Genomic DNA, 27,083 nt, shown 5'->3' on the forward strand with positions numbered 1-27,083 from the left:
TATGAGCAATGGTCAAATCTGCCTACGTCCGAAGATGCGAAATCTTCAAGGTCAATACCCAACTCTTACTTCGCTGGTTTTTTACAATGTATCTCGTTTAAAGGTCAGGGGACAGTTATTGATTTTCCTACCGTTAGTGTAATCTTCTGCCCACAAATGTCATTAAGCGTGTTCCTATATTCCGCAGATTAAAGCCTCCGGAAAGTTGGACCGTTTTGATAAATGAGGTGTTTATCGACCCGTCTGCCCCTAGACTAGGTCGCCGGAGCGCTAGACTAAATAGCTCGCAGCTTTAGAGAATCTTGGAACTAAACCTAGCCAATAAAATATCTTACTAGTCGCTACAAAGGTTTTATCGAATTTTGGATGTCCCCGTGTCAGACGATTTTCTGGCAGAGTTGCATTAGGCTAGACTGTGACATCATGCGCCTTAGTATAAGATTACCATAAAAAAGACATTTGTTCTCTAAACAAAATTGTAGTATTTGCTCGTTTGTCATTTTTATGGGCACGTCTTCCGTTTCATTTTAATTATTTTATTCTTTCCCAGACACTGCAATGGTCTCTTGAACCTAAGAAAGCTATTGTTTGTTACGCAGATTGTATTACAGTTCTCATTAAATAAAACGTTAGTTTCTATCAGATATGGGTTTATTCTAACCCCTTATTGCATTCTTTTAATTCTAATTAAGGAAAATAAATGTTATGAATCTCACCAAGTGTAAGCAATGTAAAATAGAAACACTCTTATCATTCTCAAAACTTATTTGCATTACGTTTTGATAAGCAAAAGGCATACCTGTCGACCGCATAAAATGAATCACTCATTAGTTCGACTAAATAAGGATAAGACGAACTGCGTCATTTGACGCGAAATTCTATGACGATGATAATGTAAATTCTGTGACGTCACAAGTCATGTAATCTTTCATGACAAGGTGTCGTTTGTTCTCGATTCACGCACGCGACACATTCGATTAAATTTTTGGTCAGCGCTTTCGTAACAAAATGGTTTATTATCAGGTCAAGTACGGTAAATAATAATTTTGTTACGCTGTCCGACCCGACCTTCGTTGCGACCTGGTGTAATTGTCTTTTTTTCTATAGCCGTTGTCTGTAGCTAAAATGCGAAAGTGCTTATTGTGTGCCATCACGCACGAGGTGACTGGAATTTGTGGGATAACAAAGCAAAAGAATGCTGGGAAATACACTATGTCCTTATTAATAATATCAATGGGCTTGCATGCCTAGCGTGCTTGTCAAGCGGGAGTGAAAAACCGATTTATTTACCCCTCCTGTTTTCGCCTGTGACTAAATTCGTTACGAGTTGTACGACATTTTAATGAGATTTTCGGAGGCGGCAATTGCTGGCTGCTCGGTTTACACTATTGATTTTACCTTGAAGGTCGTAGAGGTAGTATTCACAATCTACAAAGAAAAATCACAACAATTAAATTAGGAACTAATAAGACCCATTGGAACTTGATTTGCCTACTGCAAATATATTCTGTACTTTTGACACGATTTTACGATAGATAACTTAGAATACTTACTTCGGTATCCACGTATCAGAGAAATCATCAAATGCGTTGAAGATTTCCAATATTCTGATCTATATGATCATTACAAGCTGAATTGAGCACGCTTTTGCGATAGCTCGATATTATCTGATGGTTGATAGTTTTCATCATATGAAGGAAAGCGTGAGTGCCTACTACCATTAGTTGAATGAAAGCATCAACTTTGATGACAATCTGTCTTTCCATTCAAACAGTTTGCATCCAAACAATTTTATCTATTAGACTGACAGCTTTTGCGGAGGACGAGATAAATAGAGAGGAAACTTGAACTGGTTCGTGTTTCAAAAACTCTTGTTGGTACTGAGTGGGCGTATTCGCATTAAAATGAATTATTTGTGTCGTCCTTAGAAATTATTTTCATTTTACGCTGCGATATAACTTATGCTTTAATTTCAAAGTTGAAATAAACCAGATTCCTCAGCAAAGTCATGACGTCCGTTTGCCCTTGAACTCGAAAACTCAAATATCTCCGGTTACAATCTTAAACGAATTCTTCATTTAACCGACTCAAGAGGTCTCAGGACCTCAGTCAGGAAGCTATGGCAACGGCCTTTAATCATGGATAAGATTATGTCGTTGAAGATATCCAAGATCGAATTACTTAGAGATAATTTGTTAAGTCTTAAGGACAGACCCCTCCAATGCCAAAGGTCGCCGCAAATGGCAAGATGTTGCTAATTTTTAGCTTTGTAACAACTTTTTTTTCTTTAGAACTCGTTATACAGTTTCTGTTGTTGCTATGATGATGCAATGGGGTTTCCAAATGTTTATAAATGTAAATATGTACATATTTGTAGCTGTTTTGATTTTTAAGTTGGAAATGACAGATTTCGATTTTAGTATCGATCATTCATTAAATGTACCAGTCAGTTGTTAAGGATTCTCGATTTTCAAGTTTCATACTGCGAATCGAGATAGCGCGTTGAAGTTATGAATGATGATTTAATTTTATATCTTTATGCAACTTCCGTTGTTCAGATTTTTTTTGCAATTATTCACATTTATCTCGCTTAACAACCAACAAATCACTAGACAGAAAATCGATTTATTTCCATTGTTGCTTTAGAATTATTAACTCACAATGCCAACGCTAATGGATATCAATTAGTGCTTTTACAACGTATAAGTTTGCTTTGGAAGTACAAAGTGACATAATTTATTCTACCCTGTAAATAATTTACGAACTAGCTTTCAACATGGGAACATTTTAGATCGATATAAGAGGTACAGAGCCAAAATTTATAGGCTTGGAAAGCGTATTGGTGATCAAAGTATAGTGGTATTGCGACGCAGATGGTTGGTCTATAACTCCATAATATAATCTCCTAGATAGCTCCGATACCCAAAATTGTAACGGAGCAATAGATGGAAAAGGTTCCGAATAGTTCGGAATAAATGAATATAAGGAAGGCTGAAGCAAAATGGAAGTCTGCTTTCAATATTTACTGCAAATAAAGTAGGTTAAATATTTAATGATACTCGTGAAAATTAATCTGACGTTATTAAAATAATCATATGACATGGCCAAAATGTGTCTGGTTCTGCTATGAAGATTATATTACTTTAATTATTTTACATCTGTTTTTATATCTTTGACCGATAAGCGAGGGTATCGAGTTTACCACCATGGTTACAATTAAAATTATGATAAGGCACCTTGTTGGGGAGCAATTGTGCTGTAAACAAATGACTGATAAGAAATCAAATTCACTATCGTTTTTCCTGGACATCAACTTATCCGCTTTACCCTTGGGTCTTCGACGGCAAAATTTTTGAACATATTGCCCAAACAAAATGGAGTACCAATAGGAATACTGCAGTTGTCGAATAACCTTGAATACAATTTTGAATTTCAACTAGACATCCCCACACATTTCAAAAGAACACTTAGCTTCCTCAGAACCTTTTCTTCATAGAACAGTAAACTACATCTTATAAATGCGATGAGTGTTATGTTAAGTGTAACCCAACCAGCGATTTAAGAATAAACCTGATTGTTGCCTCTATCTATGATCATCAAAATACAAGCCATAACCTACCTTGTTTCTAATTTATTTCTAATTTAATTTTAATTGTTTTTTACAGATCTAGTCCACTGCACAAACGAGCCCAACGTGTCGATACCACAGCTCGCCAACTTGCTGGTTGAGCGCACACAGAACACCAATTGGGTGGTGGTGTATAAAGCTCTAATAACTGTTCATCATCTATTAGCATATGGGAATGAGGTAAGACCACTACTTTTACTTTCGCAAGCATATCAAGAAATAACGATTGCTCCAAAATATGAACCACCCGTCCTTCATTTATAACTTTGCCGTTTACTACTGCTAGTGCCTTTGCGCATGAACATGGTTACAAATGGCTGACTTCAAAGGGGTTTAGTTAATTTAACGAGTACTGTAGGAATGAACCATGCTACTTTGCGAATACTTCCACAAGCGTCCTGCAGTTTTAAAAAACGTCCTGCGTCTCTAAGACCTCTGGTCTCTATGGAGTCAGCAAAACTACTATTGAACTTTATCAGCCCTTGGCATTGTCTTCTTTATCGTGAATGTGTTTACTAACATCAATTACACAAACAAATATTTGGCCTACGATTGACTACGTAACGAATATCTGATCCATACGAGTGTAGGGAGTGAATCACGAAAGTAGTGTAATAGTAAACAGATTACTCTTCTCTTCTATGACCAGTTCTTAATAGAAGTATCAATGTGTTATTTTAGGGTCTTGTGGGTATAGGATCCAGGCCTTCAAAGATAATTATGCTTTAATGGGTATATATTTTTGATTTTAAAACTGATTATAGGTAACATAATGGGCGATCGTTTCACCAAGAGCAATCTCTTCCTGACCAAAACCTTAGGATAGATTGAGACGAGATGGAAAAGATTATGTGGTAGGCAGTAAGGTAAGCTGTTCAGAAACAATAGATAGGTCAGCAAAGTCTCTAAACTAGCAGATGTTCTTTGTTCAGAATGTTCTAAAATCAAGATGAGATCCTTGCCGACAAGAATGTGTGCACTGTTTCAAACGAATACGTATATCGGATGGAAATTGTTCACTGGAGTTACGCCGAATTTCCAAAGGAGTGCACATCAAATGGGCATTTGTGTACAAAGCTGTAGTTGATGCCATCCATGTTCAGAATTAGATGAGACTTTGGTTTGAAGTTTAGGAATGTATTAGATCAATTAGAATAGCGTGTGACGTACGTAATTTACCCTGACGTGGAATGGGAGCTTAAAAACTGTTATTGCGTTCAATAGTTAGAGAAACTAAGTGTAATTTTAATACTGTAACATATTCTATGTTTGTAGGTCTTTAGGTAATAACTTCATGTAGGGAACCATGTCCATTAGCTTTCCTTCTTAGTTGAAATGAAGTCACAGAATTTCCATCCCATTCCGGAGAGTGGTTCAAGTAGCGTTATCAAATGGATGATTCCACCTACATTTGCATACAAACATAGCTTACATAAATCCAAGTGCATCGTGTCTGTAGCACCAGAATGGCGCCTTTAAGCCCTTATCACGGGCGTCACCCTACTGACTCACTAGTAGGGACAGAATTTATTCCTGCAATTTTTTGCTGCGGAAAAACCCCAAATGTCACTTACCCTGCTTCGCTTTATAATTCAAGGGCCAATAAAAAGAACTGCCGGTGAAACAGCCAGCATAGAAAATGATTCCCGCAAAAGAATGCCATTGACAGCTATGTGAGGTAACACCTTATACAGTCCATAAAGTATGGACAGATAACTGTTTACGCGTTCTTTTTAGTATCAACACGTTTTTCTCCAAAGAATTTCACAGGGCTTCCTTTTATATCCATCGGGCCATCTGTTTGTGTGATGGCAGCATAACATTTTTATGACTTACGTTATTATTGGAGACGGACACTGTGAAACTCATGAGTTTACTCGTTTTTAGACTTTCAGTATAAAGTCTAAAAAACGTACTTGTAAGAGAAAAACAGGAATTAACTGATTCGTTCTGTTGCGCCGAGTGTAACAGGAATGATGGAAAATTGTAGTCTTAAATCTGTTAAGGACTACATAGATGTTGGTTCTCAAAGATATCCATTTTCAAGGCAAAAGTTTTCTCAAAACGTGGATTATTATTCTCATAAACGTAAATGTAGGCATTGTTTGATTGTTTGTCACTTAATTTATGTATGTATTCGTCTTTGTATTCCCACGTTACAGCTGTATATACTCTGTGTATAAAACTGAGTACTTATCAATGAGTCACGATATTGCCATAACAGAGTGTTTTAGTCTTATGGGGGTATTGCTTTACATAGTAAAATTGTTTTAAATAGTTACTATAGCCGATGCATATTATACAGGTTAAACAATCAAGACCACATTGTACCTTCCGTCTTTCATCATTACTACCGTCTCAAATCGATTCGCTTTATAATACGCTCTGATCCAAAATAGGTTTCACTTCTGATTCAATTCTAGCTTTCAACCTGTCTCACTTTGATGTTCCACATGTTACATTAATTTCGTAAGCAAAGAGATATTGTACTTCTACATCTTATTGCTTATCTAATTCCGATGTTGTTTCATCTTCGCTTTTTACGACACTCAGGGGACGTCCTATCTACTTTTGCTGAGTAATTCCTTAGTGGGTGTGACTACACAAAACGGGACTGCGGCTTTATCATTTCTTGGAATATGAAGGCTAACCTATTTTTTTCAGGAAAAGGTAAGGGACGAGTAATATTCCTACCATCTATTTAATTTGACGCTTACCCACAGCAGTGGACTGTGATAGGCTGATATGATACTCAATTAGGTTCCTCCCAAAGAAAGCAATACTTTCTAGTACGTCACTCCAGAAGTAACATCTTACATAAGTATCCTTTGCACTTGACCTCAATAATTTAACGAAGAAAATCAATACATAGTCTATAAGAGATCAACATGTGGGCCGTGAACTCGATACTAATTAATGTGAATCATTCAATTTCTGGCCCATCAAATCACTGTGAGGTCACGGCGTTTATCACCACTTCGGCTATCACTTAAAAAGTAGGTCATACTAACTTTGGGCGTCTTGAGTCGAAATATTTGTCTGGTCTGAGTGGACACTTGACAAAATTAGCCTCAACTTTGTTTCATCCCTTCTTAGTTGATAAAATCTCGGAATCGATCCAGTAGTGCCTAAGCTCTCCATATAGGACAAACATATCCACTATGCCAACAGTGTAAACAGAAACGGGGATTTTTCAATGCCGTTTCATGGAACACCGGTTTTTCCTTATCTGAATGTCACAGCCCAGCTGGCGTTAAAGAGCTGGAAATGTTAATGAAATCACCGCGTGCGCATAGAACTGATTAACATGAGCTTATCAAACTCCGGATATCGTAAAGTTTTAATAGTTTTATTTAATTGACTTTCATTCATTGTAGAAAGATAAAATTCCTTCTATTGATGACGTAAGTGACCTGGGGAAGGCCGTTTCCTTTCATTGAAGAGTAAGCTGAAATCGATTCGGCTTACACTTATGATGACCTATTTTTCATGCACACTGGAGTCGACGATATCAATAGCTGACGTTCAGACGAGAATATCTCCTTTTACAACATTGAAACCTGTGAGGCTCAATGCAGTATAAAATAAAAATATTTATTCAAATGCCCACACGGTGTCCTTGATAGAATGTTGACACGGTTTGTAAAGAGAACGTGTTTAATGATGCAGTATCTTCTCTGTATCAATCAGATGCCTCTCCTGACCTCTGCCATACTAGGTAGTTAATCAGGCAAACCGCAGACGTGTCGTAATGCAATGACAGACGAGAGGCGGGGCTATACGTAACTCACTCGACATCTTTACGAAAAAAAAGTAAAACGTCACAACCACTGACAGATAAATGCAACGTTGCCAAATGCGAAAAAAGTTGACATGCTTCTGAAGCGCTGAATACCTGCGTCACGTGCGGAAATAAAGTTTTTTTCTTATTGTTAGCCGTATGAAAAGCAGCGTTCTATTTTGCGCTTTTTATTTACGATAAGATATGAAACTTCCCACACAGCGCTTGTTTACGAGAGAATGTACGTAACTTGTTTATTGTCTGTACATTGTAACAGTCGATGCGTTTACTATGCCATATTGAGATGATACGCCTTCATGATCAGTATTAACATTTGAAAGATCTGTTACATCAGCTCTGGTTTACTATCAGAGATCGAATGTATTGTATGGGTTATGATTTAGATAGGTTCCTAAATATCCTAAATTATGCGGCTTTTGGTCTTCATTACTATCCTGCTGTGTAACACTCCATAAAAATCCATCAAGAGGTAGATATAATATCTGCTGCAACATCAGTCTTATGCGGCCATCGAGTTCCATGTCAACCTGACTGTAACAGAAAATTTTCACTGTTGTTATACAGATTTTTTATCCATACTCGTGCCTTATCAAATATTAATTTGTCGCGTCACGCTACGGCTATTAATTTCCCGTGCAAATAGCTGCGCGAGCGCAACGAAGTACATAATGCTATTATGTAATTTATTTCAGAGGATAATTTAATAGTTATGTAAACATTTCTTTGTTGTCACCAGTATAGCACTTTGAAGCTTGGGATGAATGGAATCTGGTCCAATTGGGTCAAACAGTTTGGGTTCATTAGGGAGCCTTAATTTGGACTATTCATCAACCCTTTTAGACTTATTTGCCATTGAAGAAATGTTCAAATTAACCGTAATCTGGTAATCCATATGTAATGTACGCATTACCAGTAGAGGTATCTTAGATTAAGTAGAAGTCTTACCAACAGTCTTAACATAAGGAAGAACGGCATACATACGCAAATATGGCTATATAGTCTCCCCATAAGAACGTCAGACCTAGTTCCCACGTTGTACGGCGTGGCAGTCACTTGAGTACGACAGTGCTTCTAATACAATTATAAAGGTTATCTGGCTAGCCTCATCAGAAACTCCAACCTTCATTCCCAGTTATTGTCGCATTCACTTTGGAAGCAACCTGCTATGATAAATAATAAGTCAATATTGGACATTAATTTTTTTTTTAATGAATTTTTTACGTTTTCCGTGTTCATCTTTGATATTTATCGGAGTTGTGGTTCATGGAAAGTCTTCTAAAATAACTTTTGAACTTCAATTATGACCCTTCTGCTTTTGATTAAAAGTGGTGCAATCAAGCCCTTAAATATTAAGAAGAACAACTTTTACATATAATGTTCTAGCTATTTGCCATGGTTGCACTCGCATATTGAGGGAAGTATTTCAAGTACCCGGATAAAACAGAATTTTAAAATTGGCGTAAATTCATTACCTCTTTACCATATAGGTACAGACTACCATAATTATGTATAGTTGATACAATTAGGTACATTTATGTAACCAATTTACTGAAATACCATTCATATTTTTCATGTTAATCAATAGTTTTGCGACAACAAACGTATCAGCTTGAAATGTGAGGTTTCATTGGTGGTCATAATTGAGGAAATTGTAGCTGTTTAGTATGCTTCTGATTTTGTGGTTAGGCCAGTTATGATACGTAATTTGCTTTGCTTGTTTCATAGTCAGCGGTTCCTGAATTTATTACGCTGTAATTTCATCGATTCTGAATGTGGTACAATTCTCCCTTTGGTGTTGATAAAGCCAAGTTAACTTTTCCAAACTCCATTATCGTTTCTTTATCATATTTTATAAAACATATTTTCTTGTAATTATTAGAAATTATAATTTCTATTTCTTCAATTTTGTTTGACAAACATTGTACCCGAACTGTTTGTCCTTGACCAACAAGGAATACTGAAGTATCGAGTCAGAAACATGGAATACCCAGGAAAGTGTTTTTCGTAGTGCCTTATCAGAAGGAAAAGAACATTTGCCACACTTCTATAAAGTTATCGAATATTCATAACATCATACAAATACTTTAGTTCAGTTAGCAACTTGCGTAGAGGAGAACGATTTACTATAACGACTATAGCAAATAAGAATGTCAACAATGTGCCTTCCACTTGTGTCAATAGACGATGTCTGTACTCTGTAGTGAAACGTAAAGATACGGTGCTACTAAGGTATATCGAAAACAAACACGATATTCTATCCTACTATTGAGAAAAGTCCCACACAAAAACTGCAGCACTATCAAATCACTGGAGACCTAACACCTGGATGGTCGGATATGTTCAGCAAATGACGGCAATTGGCTGAAATAACGATAAAAAGGATCCATTTTATCCTGCAAGTTATAGATCCAATTCAAATACTAAACAGACGAAATAGTTGTAGCTGGTATTATCTAGATATTCTAATAGAAGCCTTGATGTACGAGTAAGGACTGGAGATCATGTCGTATAAGGCGAACGAGTGATTGATACGCGGATGGCTAGCGAAAACTAATCGGCATGGTTAGTAATCGATCAATTGGTATACCATGATCTACAAACGACTCACGAACCAATCGAATTATTCAGAAGTGTCATATGTGACAATAAATCTCTATTGATACAACTACCTCAGATCCTGACCCAGTTTTTCAGAAACTGCACTCTAGTGTAAGAGCATTATACAAGACATTTTTATCCAAGCTACTTATGTAGTTTTCCCAGGATAAAAGTTACTACGAGCCACAGTTAGTATGAAATATAGCTGTGATATTTAGCTAGAAGTCTCTCGTCGCTGTGAATCTTAAAGACTTGGGACTTTAAAGGAACGCTACGGTACGAAAAGGAATTTCCCTTTCTTTGTGACAGAAATAGCTCGCTGAATCAATTTGAATGCTACAAATAGATTTTCTTACAAGCAATCAATCAAAATGGAAGTCATATTTCTTAAGTCAAAGATTCGAGTTAAAAGAGTTCCACTGTGTAGCAATGTCTATGAGCACTTGTTATTGTTCGAAGCGTCACTCTTCGTTATAAAAATATAGTGGTGGATACCTACGGCGCCAATTATTGTGTCTCTGTATCTTTTGTTGATGAATTAGTAATTGATCTATCTGTCATTGAAGGAGATTGGAAAATTGCTGAGGCCCTTGTAAAGGACGTTTGATAGAGGTTAATCAAATCATTTTGATACAAAAATATATCCTTTACGTTTCATATTCGGAATAGGTGACCCAATCTCTTTGCCTGTGGGAGGGATGATTATTTCGGGGATGGGGCTCTCTCCACCCACGTGCTGTACGTGTTACAATTACAATACATACATTATTGAAAAGGTTTCTAAGTATAAACGGGCACTTCAATTTGGAAATAATGTAGGTGGCCTGGCTTGTATAATTGCGTGGTGATACAGTTTTCCTTAGTAATAGACTGAAAGTAACTTTTTTATTTACTGGTTTGGAAGGATCTAGATTCTAGTATGATGACGGGTAGACTGTAGTCAGTCTCATCAAGAAAGGGTTTAATTGATCTTATGTTGCCACATTGTAATTTTGATGATATTAAGAGCGCCACTCTTTTAATTGATATGTGCCAACTCAAACCCGGGCCGACCTAAATGACATAGAACATGAACAAAATGGAAGTAAACCTCTGCCACATCTGAAACAATTTTAAGACACAATAAACCCTGTTAATCCTGGGTACATAACAAAAGCTACTTCCCTAAACAAAAACTTGGTAGACAAAGGAATTGCAGCTTATGAACAATTCACAACTCTATTATCATCCTCAGTAAAAGACGGCTTTAAATATTAACATGGAAACTGCAGGAGCTTATTTAAAAAGACATGATGCATTTGACCTAAAAATGTTTCCGGAAAATAGGGCCGTTGCTATATTGTCGGTTAAAAATAACAGCGTAAGACATGCTCTTGCAACGAAGCATGTTTATGTTATCTATGTATCTATTCATAGTATGGGATAGGTTATAGATTGTATGACGTACGTACGTAACTCGTATCATTGATGATGGATACTGTTTCCAGAAAGTTCTGAATAGTGGTCTTAGGTCCAGGTTTTATATTTGGGAAATGCTTCTTCATAAAAGTACGAGTATTTTTGTAGTATCTCCTTTGCTAAAATTCCATCAGTTACTTGATTTTGACCGATAACATTCCTAATTACCTTATTTTGTTAAAGTGTATTCATCGATACTAATGTTATTTCTCTCTATTTTTCAGAGGTTCACACAATATCTAGCATCGAGTAATTCAACATTTCAACTTAGTAATTTCCTAGACAAAAGTGGAGTACAAGGTATGTACAAAAATTATAAGAATCATGATGTGATGATAAGTTATAGACTATATAAAATACTGCAAATGAAATGACATTGTAAACCTAAATTTATAAGCAATTATGTCTAGAATATCATTTACAATCGATCTCCTTTGCTAAAGATTATAAAAAAAAAATGTTACTAAACTAGTTTATGTCTAGACATTGTTACGGCCTTTTCAAATATTTGAATACGTCATACTACACCAGAGCACTTGACGAGACCTTGCTATTGAACTGAAGAGTTCAGGACTATCCATTCAATGACCTACATACTCGTAGACCAATAACCGCTCCCCAAAAACATCTGCAAGGCAATAGTATAAGTCAACTTCATAAGTGCGAAGATGGAAGATGTAGGGACGTCTTTCCATGTCGAAGATTATTGGAGACGGATATAGGGCTCGATAACCCTTACCATAAGATATGTACTCAGAAACATCTCGAATTTCGAGCAAAACTGGACCCGCATTATGATCCCTCTTGTAAGGGACAGCTATTTGTCCTATATGACCCCTATTTATCACTTTCACTGGGATCTGAATCGATGTATTATAGTACGGAATTTGTAAAATCAAATCGTAAAAGATCGACTCGTGTTTATAAAATTGTAGCGTGTTTCAGATATATCTAAATTGTTACAATGCATGAATTGTTTTTCCTCTATTACGTGTAGTTTATGAATGATGTTGTTGAGAGGAGTTACGCGTGTACCGGAATGTGCTTACGAAAATATTACGCGATCGGCCAGTATTTTGCCCGCAAGATTCTTGATTCGTTTAATCAATTTCATTATATTCTATTAGACCGCTCCATTTTGCGGTTATGATAAAAAAGTGTAGCAGTTTCATACTACTGTTACATGATCTTCTACGTAACTATGGATTTTTATACAGTTGCAGGTTCAAAACGGTTTTTGTTAAAAATTGTTTTAAGAGTGCTTATATTCCGTTTCGAAGTTCTTAACTTCTGCTTCTAAAACAAAAGTTATTCCATCAAAAGCGGCAATTTTTCTACTTCCACCACTATTTATATCACCAAGACACATATCATACGCCTTGACTTAATTTGCAAGCCTACAGATTCACACTCTAGAAACCATAGTAATGTTGCCATTATGCAACGGATCCACAAACTACGGAGTATTTCTACGTCATTATGTGCGCCATCGGTGCCAAGTAATCTTGGCGCCCTAGTACTTTATATGGCGAAACTACTATTAAACGTTCGTTGCTCTATATAAGGATGGTTCTGTCTGGTTTGGAGATGACTGGCGAAATTTTTCGCTGTCTGAGATGGTTTTAACTGCCATGGTATATGAAGTATAGTAAGATCGTTCTTTGCGAAAGTAGAGTAATGAACTGCGAAAGGCTGCAATAAGTCGGAAAAGCAAATCTCAGTGAAACACTTACATGGTCTGAAAGAAATTAGATAGATCAATGGAAGTCGATGTATGCACCCAGTCTAAACTGGACGAGAGAGTAGATGTTATAAGGATGACTAATCACATTATCCGTGTGAACGTATATGGGGGAGCATCATATGCATGATCCCTTCGACGATTTATTCGATACTTCAAAACTGTTTAGTTAGGTGCTCTAGAGAAAGTGTTTACAGAGAGATTAAAACTCTGTACAAATTGATGTAGTTATTATACGAGACCGCTGTACCTTCGATACCAGGTCTTGCCAGTTGAGTTAGTAAAATAATGGTTCCATAACACCGTAATATTACCATAACCTTCTGTATTGATGTGTACGAGTGCATATCGGCTCAGTTCCGGCTAACGTATGAACATGTGGGTACTTTACTCTGGCCGGTGACCTTAGAGGTCATTGACCTTACGACCTCGACAGAGTGACTATGATTTTTCTCTTGCAAATATTTTTCGAAAACTGAATAGGTACCTATTAATATTTTTTAGATACTTTTATATTGTTTAGTTTAGAGATTTATGTGATTGTTTTGTTGCCAAAGTAATAAAAATAATACTTTAAAATAAATAGAAGTACATTAGTTGTTTATGCTGTGATAAAAGTATTTGCACAGTTGATTACTCTTTATTGGCCGTGGAGTGTTGAAAACAATTATATTTATTTTTATTGTTTCGTTTTATACATACTTTGAACTAAGGTTAACGGGACCTATACTTTATCGTAATTCCTAACTATTGAAATTATGTTTGTTGAATAGATTGCATTTTTTTTGTCTATCTATAACTATCGACTAAACTGTGGCCACTTTTTGATTGGAGTCTAAAACTACATCCAATAACGGCAAATCATCTTCAGCAAATTTTAATATAATTTGCGAATGCATTTTTTGCTACTAATAAAACTCAACAGTCGAAGTCTGACTCATTTGAGAAACTCGATAACACAATTTTCAAAATAGAAAAGGCATAAGAACCATACAATTGTATAGCTTATTTACAAGCCAGTGGTATCAACCACGTCCCGTGGAATCTATTTCCCTCGCATCTAGAGCAGAGAGCTGCCTATATTTTATTGTTGTGATTGAGCTTGATTACCGCTAAAGTCATCAAAATCCTGTAGATTCTTCATGAAACAGGAACAAAGTTTCGCATTTATAATATTACTAGATTTCGCCCTTTAAAATCCGGAATTATGTATTCCTAACTTTAATATTATTGCTCGGCTTATTGAAGACGTTATGGTCATATTACGGTTGCTTTTAATACTAAAATTTTACGCAAGTTGCTCGGACATTTAGTAGCCGTTCTGTTTGCGTTGTAAAATAAATTTGAATGCGGTTTTAACCGCTTCGTATCTCATTTTAACACGAAGCTTTTAGCAGTAAGGATTTGTTCTGTTGAAGATTAAAGCAAATAGCTTGGAGATACTTATGGGAATATATAAGGAGTATTTAAATACTGCAAGTGGTGAAACTGACATTGAACATCTTTGGCAGTGGTTACGGGTAGTCAGTAGCCAGAAAGTCTGACAATCATCTTAACTAGAGGTTCTGGGTTGCCCGGGTGACTGGGTTGAGGAGGTCAGATAGACAGTCGTTTCTTGTAAAACACTGGTACTCAACTGCATCCGGTAAGACTGGAAGCCAACCCCAACAGTTGGAAAAAGGCTGCGCAGATAATGACTTGTGATCGGTTATGGAAATGTATAAGGAGTATTGAAATACCACAAGGCGTGAAACTGTGGTTTCTCTTGATAAACTGACATATATGCCATTTTATAGGACACCAATTTTTACACGTTGTTCTTAAAAACGAATTAATATAGATGTAAACTCATGGCTCGTGTAAAGCTTCTAGGCGTTAATAAAGGACGATATCAGATTTCAGGTGAATGACCTCAGAAAACCCTTTGTGAGCTTGACGATTTTCACACCGCGATAATCGTATGGTAGATTGCAATTATTGTTAATCGGTGGTTCAAGTTACTTCCTAACCTTTGTCACCTAATAGTTCTTGTGTATAGATTAGATTCTGTCTTTACTTAAAGCAGCAGATGATTAAAAATACTTAATTATAAAAAATGAAAAAGTTACTGTCTGTTTGGCGGCGATTTATAAAAACTACTGAACAGATATAGATTATTTTCCGGGTGCGGGAAGAAGTTCTCGTGGTTTGCGGCTGGAACTTGCGGAGAGCAGCTAGTTTTGTGACATAATACAATGAATAACAGCAAGGAAAATAAATATACATTAGGAATGCACTTTATACAATGACTAATAAAAATAAAGCATTCAATGAGTCACAAGGAAGTCAAAACCCTTCAAACAATCTGGCGTCGAAATGTCCCGACGCTACTTATGTAATAGAATCGTTTTAATAAAACAGGCTCCAGTCCACTGAGTAAGGAAATATAAGTGGAGATGCCATAATGCAGATAGGTCAGGCGTCTTCTTCTAGGTCAAATAGGTACGGTGGGCGTGAACAAAATGATATACAGCTTTCAGATTCTTTGAGACATCTGTCAAATATTTTTGGTATTACAAAAATTGATCTTTTCCAAAGAAGGCGTATAGGGGCGAAGACAGTACACGATAACGTTCCTCGTCTTCACACACCCGCATTATGGCGCGCTGCTTTCTTAAGAGATTTTCCGTTATGACACCTCCGCTAGTCATTTCATTCTCCATGCTCCAGTCTATGCCTCGAATTGTTAGGAATATTTAGAGCACTACGCAGCCAGACTTCATTTTGGGGTTAATGAGGTCCTGAAATTGAGGGTTAGATGTGTAAAGAGAGTATTTGATGATACGGCTGTGTGTGGTTTGGTGATTATTATTTTGTTGTGCCCCATATAGGGTTTTTTTTTAACGACGTCAAAAATCATCAAATGACCCCTCCCGCTGTGGGTTAGCAGCGGTGAGGGAGTGTCAGACTCTTACTGACTAAAAACCGTCGTGTTCCGTCATAGGCCTTTTATGTACCAGGGCCGTGGTATCTCTTTCGAACAACCCGCAGCCCCCCATATAGGGGCTTAAGTTAGGTTAGGTTAATTATAGGCTGTTGGTAGGGTAAAGGTTGTGTTCTAAATGCCAGTTTTATTCATAAAGGCTTGTTGTAAATGAGAATGACATAGGAATATAAAGGATATGAAGGATTGATTCTGAGATGAAATATTGTATTTTTGTTTGCAATATTTTTTTTACTAATTAAAAATAGAAAATTGAATTGTACTTTAACTGGCGTTGTCATGTCAAAGTGTTGTTAATCTGACTGACAGTAATTAACAAATCTTCAACAGTTTATAGACAATCTGTTAAGTATCATTGTGACAGCAATTATGGAAAAATTACTTATTTGACACTTTACAACATTAACACTACATTTTCATAATTTATACCACACATTTCATTTGCAGTATTTTAATGTCTATCTAATTTATGATTATTAAATTATGTACACAGTACTTTATACACATATGTATGAATGCATATATATGCATGTAAGGGTGCGTCCACATCTGGCGAATGCGCCGCGAATGCGCAGTACGCGAGCCGATCGCGAGCTGTTCGCGAGCTGCGCGCGTGCATTTTTGTTCGTGCGCCGCTTCTGCGCCGCCCGCGCGCAGCTCGCGCGCGACCTAAGCGCCGCACGCGAGCGGCGCGCAGGCGGCGCGCGACGTCTGCCATCTTCGATAGTACTGAGCCAATATACGGAACTGTAAGGGCGAGAACTGATTGCGCGCAGATCGCGCGCCGCTCGCGCGCCGCTCGCGCGCTCTATACGAGCCTTGCGTGAGTTGCGCTAAAGAGGCGCACCGAACTATTGCAGTGACTGCACGCGCGCAGCTCGCGGACAGCTCGCGATCGGCTCGCGTGCTGCGCATTCGCGGCGCATTCGCCAGATGTGGACGCACCCTAAGAAAACCAGTGTATAAATTGTTATGCGTCACTAAACCTTTTTAGGTCTGGGTAAACCATGTTATCCTTATTTAAATAATAGAAACGGTTTTATTAATTAATGCAAAGTATCCATTGATGAATACTTGCATATTTTGTAGGTATATCACTATATAAGTGTTAGGAACCAAAACATCTAATTTTCATTGATTATATTATTATTTCCTTGTTATGCGAATATAAGAATGTTTGTACATTGCAGTTTACTCACACCCTGATAAATGATAATTATGACGTGCAAGATAAATATTGAGAATCGAATTCAAAATCAAATTTTATCAAACTCACTATAAACTACACAATTGGCAAGACTATTTCTATAGCTTTGCGCTATTTGGACCTTACTGCCTTTTGTAAAATATGGTATAGTGTAGACATTGTAGATTAGGGATACTTACAAAGTTTTCTTTACCAAGATTAGTATGTTATAAAAGAATTGCATCGTATATGTTGTATGTCTCGAGCACATAGTCTTTGCCTTGCACATGCAGTTCTGCACTTACTGAATGTAACAGCATATACCAAAATTAGTTAATTTTAAAATCTACCTTTAGTACTATTATCTGGTTTTCTAGGAATCTAAACTGTGTAATTTATTTCGTAAAATTCTACTGTCTAACTGAATTTATATTTCCCTATTGCTTGGCAAGGCGCGGCCGGTGCCCGGATTGGTGAGTTAAATATACAAAATGGCGGCTTTTTGTCTGTCTGTCCGTCTGTTCACGTGTCGTAGAGCTACACGCTTGGATTGGGTGCAATTTTACGTTTTGTTTTTGACGTTCATTTTGCACTTTACTGCTGCTTGATTTAAAAGCTTTATTTGCAGCACCATTTTTTTGTGTGTGTAGGGATCCTATTTTTTTTTTTATTAAAAACAAAGTTTTATTTATTTTTCTTGTTTATTTAGTGTGATAGTTTTTTTTTGTTCATAGGCATGTATGTGCTTGCAATTTCTTTTCTCGGATACGGTATCACAAGAAAACACGATACCGACGAATTGGGTTAGACAAACTCAAGTGTTTTTTTTTCTCGTTTATTTTAGAATTATTTTTGAATAAATAGAGATTAGCATACGAGTTACGATTAGGTATAGTTCACGCTTTTGTTAATGTTTATGCACTGTGTATTGTCGGCACGAAAGTCATGAATGTGGAATTGTTTCATTATACAGATAAACTGCCATTTTTATTGCAAAATATTTTCTCTAATCAATAAATATTGGGCAATAATAACAGCAGTTAATACCACAAATCACTTTTGTAATTATTAATTCACTGATTGTAATTTAATCGACACTATTAATAGTTGAATCAACTCATTTAAGCGTAGGTTATACAACACAGATAATTTTGTAATGTTTGCACTTAATACATTCAATGTACACAGGGGTGACATTCTTCGTATTATTATGTATTTTTCATTGATATCTTATTACTTACTCATTGAGAATTAAGATAAACGTAATAAAAATGAAAGCTTTAAATAGTTCTCATTAATTCTTCAACAAAGTTATTGTGCTTATAAATGTCTAGTACCTAACATAGTTTAAAATTGTCTTCTAGTGTGATATGTGTTCTATGGAAAGAATGTCACCCTTTATTGCACATGCACTGTAAATCGTTGCATGGTTTTGAATTTTTGAAATAGCTTAAGCAATGCATTTTGTTTTTGGCCCCAAGAATTCCGGGCGTAAATTATTGGCCATAAGCTTTGATTGTGAAAAAGGCCCCAAAAAATTAAGAGCTATAAATGTGAATAAAAAAGTATAAATAGTTCTATTATTCCACCATTGGTTTTGGAAATCATTACGAGCTCTGCGATCATATCTCATGTCATTTGAGATATAAACACAGATAAATTGATTTCTATAACAAATGGTATGTGTTCAGGTTAATCTGAAACAATAAATTGGCTTACTTAGCAAATCAGTCGAAAAAATTGCATTAGGTACTGAATCACTTCAGCAAAAAGAAAACTCACTCATTAATTCATTACGCGTAAGTACATTTGTAAGTGATTACAATGATCGCAAAAATAAAAGAGTTCAAAATTGTCCTTTTTTGTGCAGTGGCAGTGGGCACAGATTATTACCTCATTTCATATCTTGTGGATAAAAAAATATAATTCACTTTTACTAGAAAAATATTCACAGTAATTGCTCACAAATGTACCAAAACCATGCATGTTCGCTATCACTCGCTTGCTACAACTCATTTGGAAGCCGTTTTCATACAAACCCTATGTGTCCAGGATATGACATGTCCCCGTTCATCCGGCGGTACGCTAAGTACCTCAATGAGAAGGCGCTTTCCTACAGGACTGTGGCCTTCGACTTCTGCAAGGTTAAGAGGGGGTGAGTTGGACAATATTATACACAATGTAGTTTGTTTAAAAATACACCTTAGGATTAGAGTCATAAAGGTTATAATCACATAATATAATGTCATGTTCAGTCTATTTGGGCCCAAGTTCACCGACAAGATAAAAGTCAGTTTTATTAAAACAACTGTTTACAGTGTTTACTCTTAATATTCACGTTCAATTTTCAAAGTAACAGTTGTTTTAAGAACGGTAACGGTTGTGTCGGTGAACTTATGTCTTGTAGGAAGAAATATAAATGGGTTTGGTATTTACATCGATATATTTACATAATATTTACAAGATAAATTGAGACAATAAAAATATACATTTTCTTCCTACCAAAGAGAAAAAACCGACTGCCGACTGGTTTGACAAGTCTTCATTTTCGAACGTAGCTGCCAAACCAGCCGGCCAGTACCAATAAGTGGCGAAAGAGGTAGGTCACCACATCACCCCCCCCCAGAGACCTTCAAGGGCGACAATAAGCTGGGAAGTGGACGCGACGTCCTGACCGCGTCGTTCTGATGACGCCATCGTCAGCCGAAGGTAAGCCTCGGTTATCCGCGTCAGGTGAGTAGTGATGAGTGTTATTGTCGAGTGGTGACTGTGGTGAGTTATGTGCGATAGTGTTGTGTGGTGAGTGTGCTGTGGTGTCAGGGTCACGCAGTATGAAGGCCGGCTTGATGCGGTCTATCGATACTGTGACCTGTTTACCGTTCACCAGTAGTTTGAACACCTTGTCACCTCGTTCGAGCACCTTGTGAGGTCCAGAGTATGCCGGTTTCAGACCACCACCAGCAGTGCAGTCCCTAAGGAACACGTGCGTGGCTGTAGCCAGCTCCTTGAAGACAAATGTCTTGAAGCGGCTGTTGTGTCTGACTGCTGGTGCTGGCTGCAAACTCCGGACAATACTCCGAAGCCTAGAAAGGTAATCGGTCATGTCGACCGTTTCCTCGACCTGCGGGTCGAAGAACTCGCCTGGAAGGCGCAGTGGCTGGCCGAACACTAACTCGGCAGCGGAAGCCTGTACGTCTTCCTTGAAGGCACTGCGCACTCCTAACAGCACAAGTGGAAGAGATTCCACCCAACTGCTGCCTGCGTGGCAGGTGATTGCAGCCTTCAGTTGACGGTGGAATCGCTCCACCAGTCCGTTGCAGGCTGGATGGTAGGCAGTGGTCCTACGATGCTGAAAGCCAGCAATGCCGGATAGGCACTTAAAGAGGGCCGATTCGAACTGCCTACCTCTATCGGTAACGATATCCGATGGGCAGCCGAATCGGGCAATCCATCCACCCAGTAAGGCCTTTGCCACGGTTTCTGCAGTGATGTCTGCCAGGGGTATTGCCTCAGGCCATCGCGTAAAGCGATCGACGGCGGTGAGACAATACCGGAAACCTTGACACAGCGGCAAAGGTCCTATGAGGTCAATGTGGATGAAGGCAAATCTCGCCTGGGGCAACTTAAAGGTCTGCAGTGGTGCAGAGACGTGCCGTGTGGTTTTAGAGCGCTGGCAAGCCAGACAACTCTGAGCCCAGTTACGACAGTCCTTCCTAACCCCAGGCCACACATAGCGGGCTGCAATCAGCCTGGCAGACGCCTTAGTACCAGGGTGACTCAAGGAGTGCAGGCTGAGAAAAATTGACCTGCGCAGCTCCTTGGGTACAAAAGGTCTAGGCGTGCCGCTGCTGAGGTCGCAGTACAGCTGCTGTTGTGAACCTGGGACGCTAACCAACTGCAGACGCAGTGAGTTGTCCCCGGCGAGCAGCTGCTGCAGCTCCTGGTCATCTTCTTGTGCTGCAGCGATCCTCTCGACGGGCACAGGTTGAGTAATCTCCTCAACCCGCGAAAGGGTATCCGCCACGACATTATCCTTCCCGGAGATGTGCCTGATGTCAGTAGTGAACTGAGCAATCAGGTCCAGGTGACGGAACTGTCGTGGGGAACAGTTTTCTTTACGAGAGGTGAAGGCGAATGTGAGAGGTTTGTGGTCCGTGTAGATCACGAAGTCACGAGCCTCCAGCATATGCCTGAAGTACTTCACGCTCTCGTAAATAGCGAGCAGTTCACGGTCGTAAGGAGAGTACTTAACCTGCGCGTCGCTCAGCTTCCTGGAAAAGAATGCCAGAGGCTCCCATGCTCCTCCGGTACGCTGCTGTAGAACTGCACCTATAGCCTTGTCAGACGCATCCGTGACCAGCGCCATCTTGGCGGTGCAGTCAGGATGCGCCAACAGTGCTGCTCGACACAGACTGTCCTTGCAGCCCTGGAACGCCTCACGTTGGTCCGCTGTGAAATTGACAGGGTGCGAACCCTTCACGGAGTCGGAGAGCAGGCTGTTGAGAGGTGCTTGACAGGCTGCGGCATTCGGGATGAACCTGCGGTAGAAATTTAGCATCCCGAGGAATCTGCGCAGCTCCCTGACCGTTTTTGGCTCAGGAAAATTCTGGACAGCCTCAACTTTGGCAGGCAACGGTCTCGTCCCTTTGGAAGAGATGTGATACCCTAAAAAATTAACCTCCGACGCACCAAAGACGCACTTAGCACTGTTGATGACCATACCATACTCTCGCAGTCTGGTGAACAGCTGACGCAGGTGCAGCTCGTGCGTCTTTTGGTCTTTCGAGAACACCAAAAAATCGTCAAGATATGCGTATGTAAAGTCCAAACCCCTGAGCATCTCATCCACGAAGCGCTGAAACGTCTGTGCGGCATTTCGAAGCCCGAACGTCATGAACGGAAATTCGAAAAGCCCGAACGGAGTCGTGATCGCAGTCTTCGGGATGTCATCCGGATGCACTGGAATCTGGTTATAAGCCTTAACTAGGTCAATCTGCGAGAAGATGGTACAGCCAGACAAGCTGTGCGCGAAGTCCTGGATGTGCCGGATAGGGTATTGATCCGGGACAGTGCGTGCGTTCAGCATCCTGTAGTCGCCACAAGGGCGCCATCTATTGCCCTTTTTAGGAACGAGGTGAAGAGGCGACGACCACGGTGACTCGGATAAACGGCAGATACCGGACCGCAACATGTCATCAAACTCAGCCTTCGCAATTTTTAATTTGTCCGGTGCTAATCTGCGTGGGGATGAAGATACTGGTGGCCCTGGCGTAGTACGAATGTGGTGTACTGTATTGTGTTTGGATGTGTCGTGTATGCCGCGAGGTCGAGTGATGTCGGGATATTCCCGCAGTATGTGTGTAAACGCGGAATCACCGAGACTCACCCTCACCGAAGACACATCATCAGAGCGGCGGACAGGCGACGCCGGGGTGGAGAGCGTAGTATGGTTGTCGATGAGGCGTTGGTTCCTGCAATCGACAACCAAATTATAATAAGACAAAAAATCCACACCTATTATCGCCCTTGTAACGTCTGCAACAATAAATCGCCAGGCGAAGTCGCGGCGCAACCCTAGGTTTAATGTTAAGCTCACAAAACCGTAAGTGTTTATCACAGTGCCGTTTGCTGCACGCAGTTCATACTCTGTTTTTCCTAATCGTCGCGGAATCGCCGACCGGGGGTATACACTGAGGTCGCTGCCGGTGTCAACCAAAAACTGTATCTTCAACCTTTGGTCGGTGACGAAGAGGCGACCAGCGCTCGGACAATCATCGGCCGCCATCACAGATTGCCCCGCGCATTTCCCGACGTTGTGTAGCCGCACGGTTTAATACACTTCTTAGCGTTATCACCGAACCGCTGGTGGTACCAGCACTGCGATCTTCTGGAGCTGGACCGGTGACGTGAGCGACTACGGGAACGGCTTCTGTTGCGGGATAACCTCTCGAGCTTGAGCGCCATCTTCTGCATCTGCCGGTTTAGCGCGGCGATCTCGGCGTGCAGACCGCTGGTGGACGACGACGGTGCAGTGGCGACGGCAGCTGTTGATGCCACCTGCGCGGGACCGGTGATGACGTGGATACGGTCCGCTAACTCGGCCAGCTCGGCCAAGTCCAGCTTGGATTGCGACGCCACTATGGTCTGCGTACCTGCTGGCAGACGGCTCGTCCACATCGTCCGCAGAAACTCCTCGGGAACACCTGGACCGGCGAGGTTGAGGAGGTGCCGGTAAAACTGCGACGGCTTCCGGTCGCCGAGCTCCTCGTGCATGAGAAGCTGCTTCACCTTCTCCTCGCGTGAAGCTGACTGCCTCTTGATGAGCTCGGCCTTGAGCTTTTCATACTTATCGCTGGCGGGCGGGTTGGCGATTATGTCTTCGACGACGTCGGCGTATTTCGGGTCGAGGTGACCCGTGACGTAGAAGTATTTCGTCTCGTCGGTTTTGATGTTCGCCAGCGCGAATTGCGCGTCCATCTGCGCGAACCAAAGCGCCGGCTTCTCAGGGTAAAACGGTGGAACTCGCACGCCCACGCGGCATGCCTCCGCAGCGTCGATGCCGACTTTGCTAGTCTCAGCACCGTCAACGTCGGCTTTGCTGATCGACATTGTTGTCGTGCTCAGACGGGGTCACCAAATGTAGGAAGAAATATAAATGGGTTTGGTATTTACATCGATATATTTACATAATATTTACAAGATAAATTGAGACAATAAAAATATACATTTTCTTCCTACCAAAGAGAAAAAACCGACTGCCGACTGGTTTGACAAGTCTTCATTTTCGAACGTAGCTGCCAAACCAGCCGGCCAGTACCAATAAGTGGCGAAAGAGGTAGGTCACCACAGTCTTAATGTTTCATTGTAAAACAAGGATTTATAATGCAGAGAAGCCTGTCTTCTCATCTCATCTTTGATCACGATATAAATGAAAAATAAACGCGAAAAACAAATTATGTTAAGTGTCCACTTACTTTGGTGTCAAAAATATTTTATTTTTTATACTGAATTTTGGGAAGTACAAAATATGTATTACGTTGGACAGAATCCCACATTTCACAGGAACGACCCTTACATATAAAGTTATAGGTACCTAATCAAATATTGCCTCTCGATCCTCAGCAAGGAAGAAGGGTCCCTCCGCATGATGAACGCGGAGAAGCTTCTGAAGACCCTGCCAGTGCTGCAGGCACAGCTGGACGGACTCCTGGAGTTCGACTGCACCGCCAACGATCTCACTAATGGCGTTATCAACATGTGCTTCATGCTGCTGTTTAGAGATCTCATCAGGTAAGGCATCAAGTAACAGGGATAGCCTTAAATTAAGGAGCTACGTTGCCATCCCATGATTTTGAGACAAATACGAACTGAACAAGAGGATGAGTGATCTATTTATCCTTTTTATTCCTTCCCTTTGTAAGATTTACTGAAGTAAATGTCTTCTTAAATATTGTGAGCGGTCTTTGCCCTGTATTGGTACAGCAAAGAAGAAAAAAGAGTTCATACCTGGCGCTACATTTAAACCAAGTTGTCTATAGCCGTTTTAGTTCAAAGTTCTAATCACCCTCAGAATTTTTGACTGCTTTCCAGTTACTTAGATGCCCCCCAATGCCTTGTACCTGGGTTAGTTTACCTCTAAAAGCCTACCACTTTAGAAAGAAAGTAACTAATATAAACTCATCCACATTTCAGATTGTTCGCGTGTTACAACGACGGCATCATCAACCTATTGGAGAAATACTTCGACATGAACAAGAAGAACTGCCGCGAGGCTCTCGATCTCTATAAGAAATTCCTCATCAGGATGGATAGGGTCGGAGAGTTCTTGAAGGTAAAACTGATTTTTTACTATTAATTTCTGACACTTACACGAATCACTAAAAATGTTATTGTATCAGTAGTACCTAACCTGACTCATACTAGGATATTTTTAGTAAGTACATGTACAGTTCACTTTAATTTGGATTATTTAATTCTTAAAATGTTAGTAGACAACCAAATTGGTGGTAGGTTCGGTCTTACTCTACAAATTCTTACGTTATGTTTTCGCAAAATAAGTGACGAATTTTCACGCTATAAATAACGTTACGTTTTATACAAATATAAGCCACCAAAAACACATGAAGCTACTCATTCAGTTTTTCAACTCTGCCATGACCTCACATGCTTGTAAAATAACTTAAAAAAAAAAAACAATATGTAAATAGCTCATTTACGTAGAAAGATAAGAGGTGGGGCGCCACGTAATTCTTATTCGACATATTTACTGCTGTATAAATAACATTGTTGACGTCACAAAGCACCTGTGTTGCCAAGTTTTGGGAAAAAAATGTTTATAATTTTTCAAGAAGCAAGTCAAGGTTATTGATATGTTTTTGTTTTAGTGAAGTACCTACATATTTAGATAGTGTATGGTCTGCTTTTTTCTCTCTCTTGTTTTATAGTAAAATGGCAAAACATCTAGTTAATTTTTGCTCCGTAGATATAATAATAAAGAGCCTAAAACGCCTCTGTCGACATTGGAAACATTATCTATATTCATTGGAAGAACTCTTTCAGCGTTAGATAGTCAAGGGAGGCTATAGGCATTTTATGTCCATGAAATACTTCCTACGGGACGCAGGTAGTTGAAATCGCTGTTAGAAACTAGTCTTTCTAAAATGTAAAACTTCCACAATATAAAATACATTAAGCATTGTTAAACTTAAACGATGTATGACTTAGGGTCCGTTCAAACAGACCGGCTCGGAGAGCAACGGCGCGCATTTTTCTTTTCATACAGACCGGAGCCGATCGGCTGCGCGAGCATTAAAGAGTATGCAAACGGAGCCAAACGTCAAGAAAAAGTACGCGATCGGAGCCGGTCTTCTCCTCTTATTGTTTCACACCGAGCGCCTTCGAGCATTTTTAATGACAAAAGCAGTGCGCATCCAAAAATAAACTTACTAAAAATACTAAGTACTCGATTTGCAACGTGTTAAGAATTTGCTCTTCTCTTCGAGCCGGTCTGTCTGAACGGACTCTTTAACTGAATGAATGTTTCCCCAGGTGGCAGAGAACGTGGGTATAGACAAGGGCGACATCCCCGACCTGACCAAAGCCCCCAGCAGCCTGCTCGACGCGCTCGAGGGACACCTCGCCACGCTCGAGGGGAAGAAGGGATCCGCTGCCAACACTCCCACACAGACAGCTAGGTGAGCTAAGTTAAAGTAACAGTCGTCCTCCGAGCTTTTATCCCAACTATGTTGGGGTCGGCTTCCAGTCTAACCGGATGTAGCTGAGTACCAGTGCTTTACAAGGAGCGACTGTCCTATCTGACCCCCTCAACCCAGTTAGGCCTCCCCCACATTTGGCGCTTGCGATCCTCGTGCGCGCTGCGTGAGCGTCGCGTTGTGCTGCCCTGCGGCATGGCGCAAGCGGCGCGCACGGCCTCCGTGTGACTGACGTGACTCGCGCGCCGCCCGAGGACCGCGCACGCCTAATGTGGGGGCGGCCTTACCCTGGCAACCCAATATCCCTAAGACTGGTTGGTTAGACTGAGTTATAGTAATAGTGTCGTTATTAAAGTATGAATGAATGAATTGCGAATTGTTTAATATTTCTATCAAAATTGCATCATTTATTAAAAAGGTTTATAAAACCAAACCTAACCTAAACTAATGCAAATAAGAAAAATAGCATTGCTTT

At 39.7% G+C, this 27,083-nt stretch overlaps 1 protein-coding gene across 10 annotated transcripts in view; it reads left to right on the forward strand.

Moving 5' to 3' along the window:
* LOC124640973 (phosphatidylinositol-binding clathrin assembly protein LAP) overlaps window positions 1–27,083 on the forward strand; it is a 43,456-nt gene that overhangs the window by 6,276 nt on the left and 10,097 nt on the right. For 7 of the 10 annotated variants that reach the window (XM_047178962.1, XM_047178965.1, XM_047178964.1 and 4 more), the window contains exons 2-8: window positions 3,666–3,808; window positions 11,711–11,786; window positions 17,849–17,869; window positions 19,449–19,551; window positions 24,519–24,686; window positions 25,089–25,227; window positions 26,445–26,590. In XM_047178962.1, coding sequence (XP_047034918.1) covers window positions 3,666–3,808; window positions 11,711–11,786; window positions 17,849–17,869; window positions 19,449–19,551; window positions 24,519–24,686; window positions 25,089–25,227; window positions 26,445–26,590 — 796 coding nt within the window. The remainder of the gene's footprint in view (window positions 1–3,665; window positions 3,809–11,710; window positions 11,787–17,848; window positions 17,870–19,448; window positions 19,552–24,518; window positions 24,687–25,088; window positions 25,228–26,444; window positions 26,591–27,083) is intronic. The other 3 variants (XM_047178963.1, XM_047178966.1, XM_047178971.1) reach the window with 1 other exon arrangement.

The sequence above is a fragment of the Helicoverpa zea genome, chromosome 21 (assembly GCF_022581195.2).
Source record: "Helicoverpa zea isolate HzStark_Cry1AcR chromosome 21, ilHelZeax1.1, whole genome shotgun sequence".
NCBI lineage: Eukaryota > Metazoa > Arthropoda > Insecta > Lepidoptera > Noctuidae > Helicoverpa > Helicoverpa zea.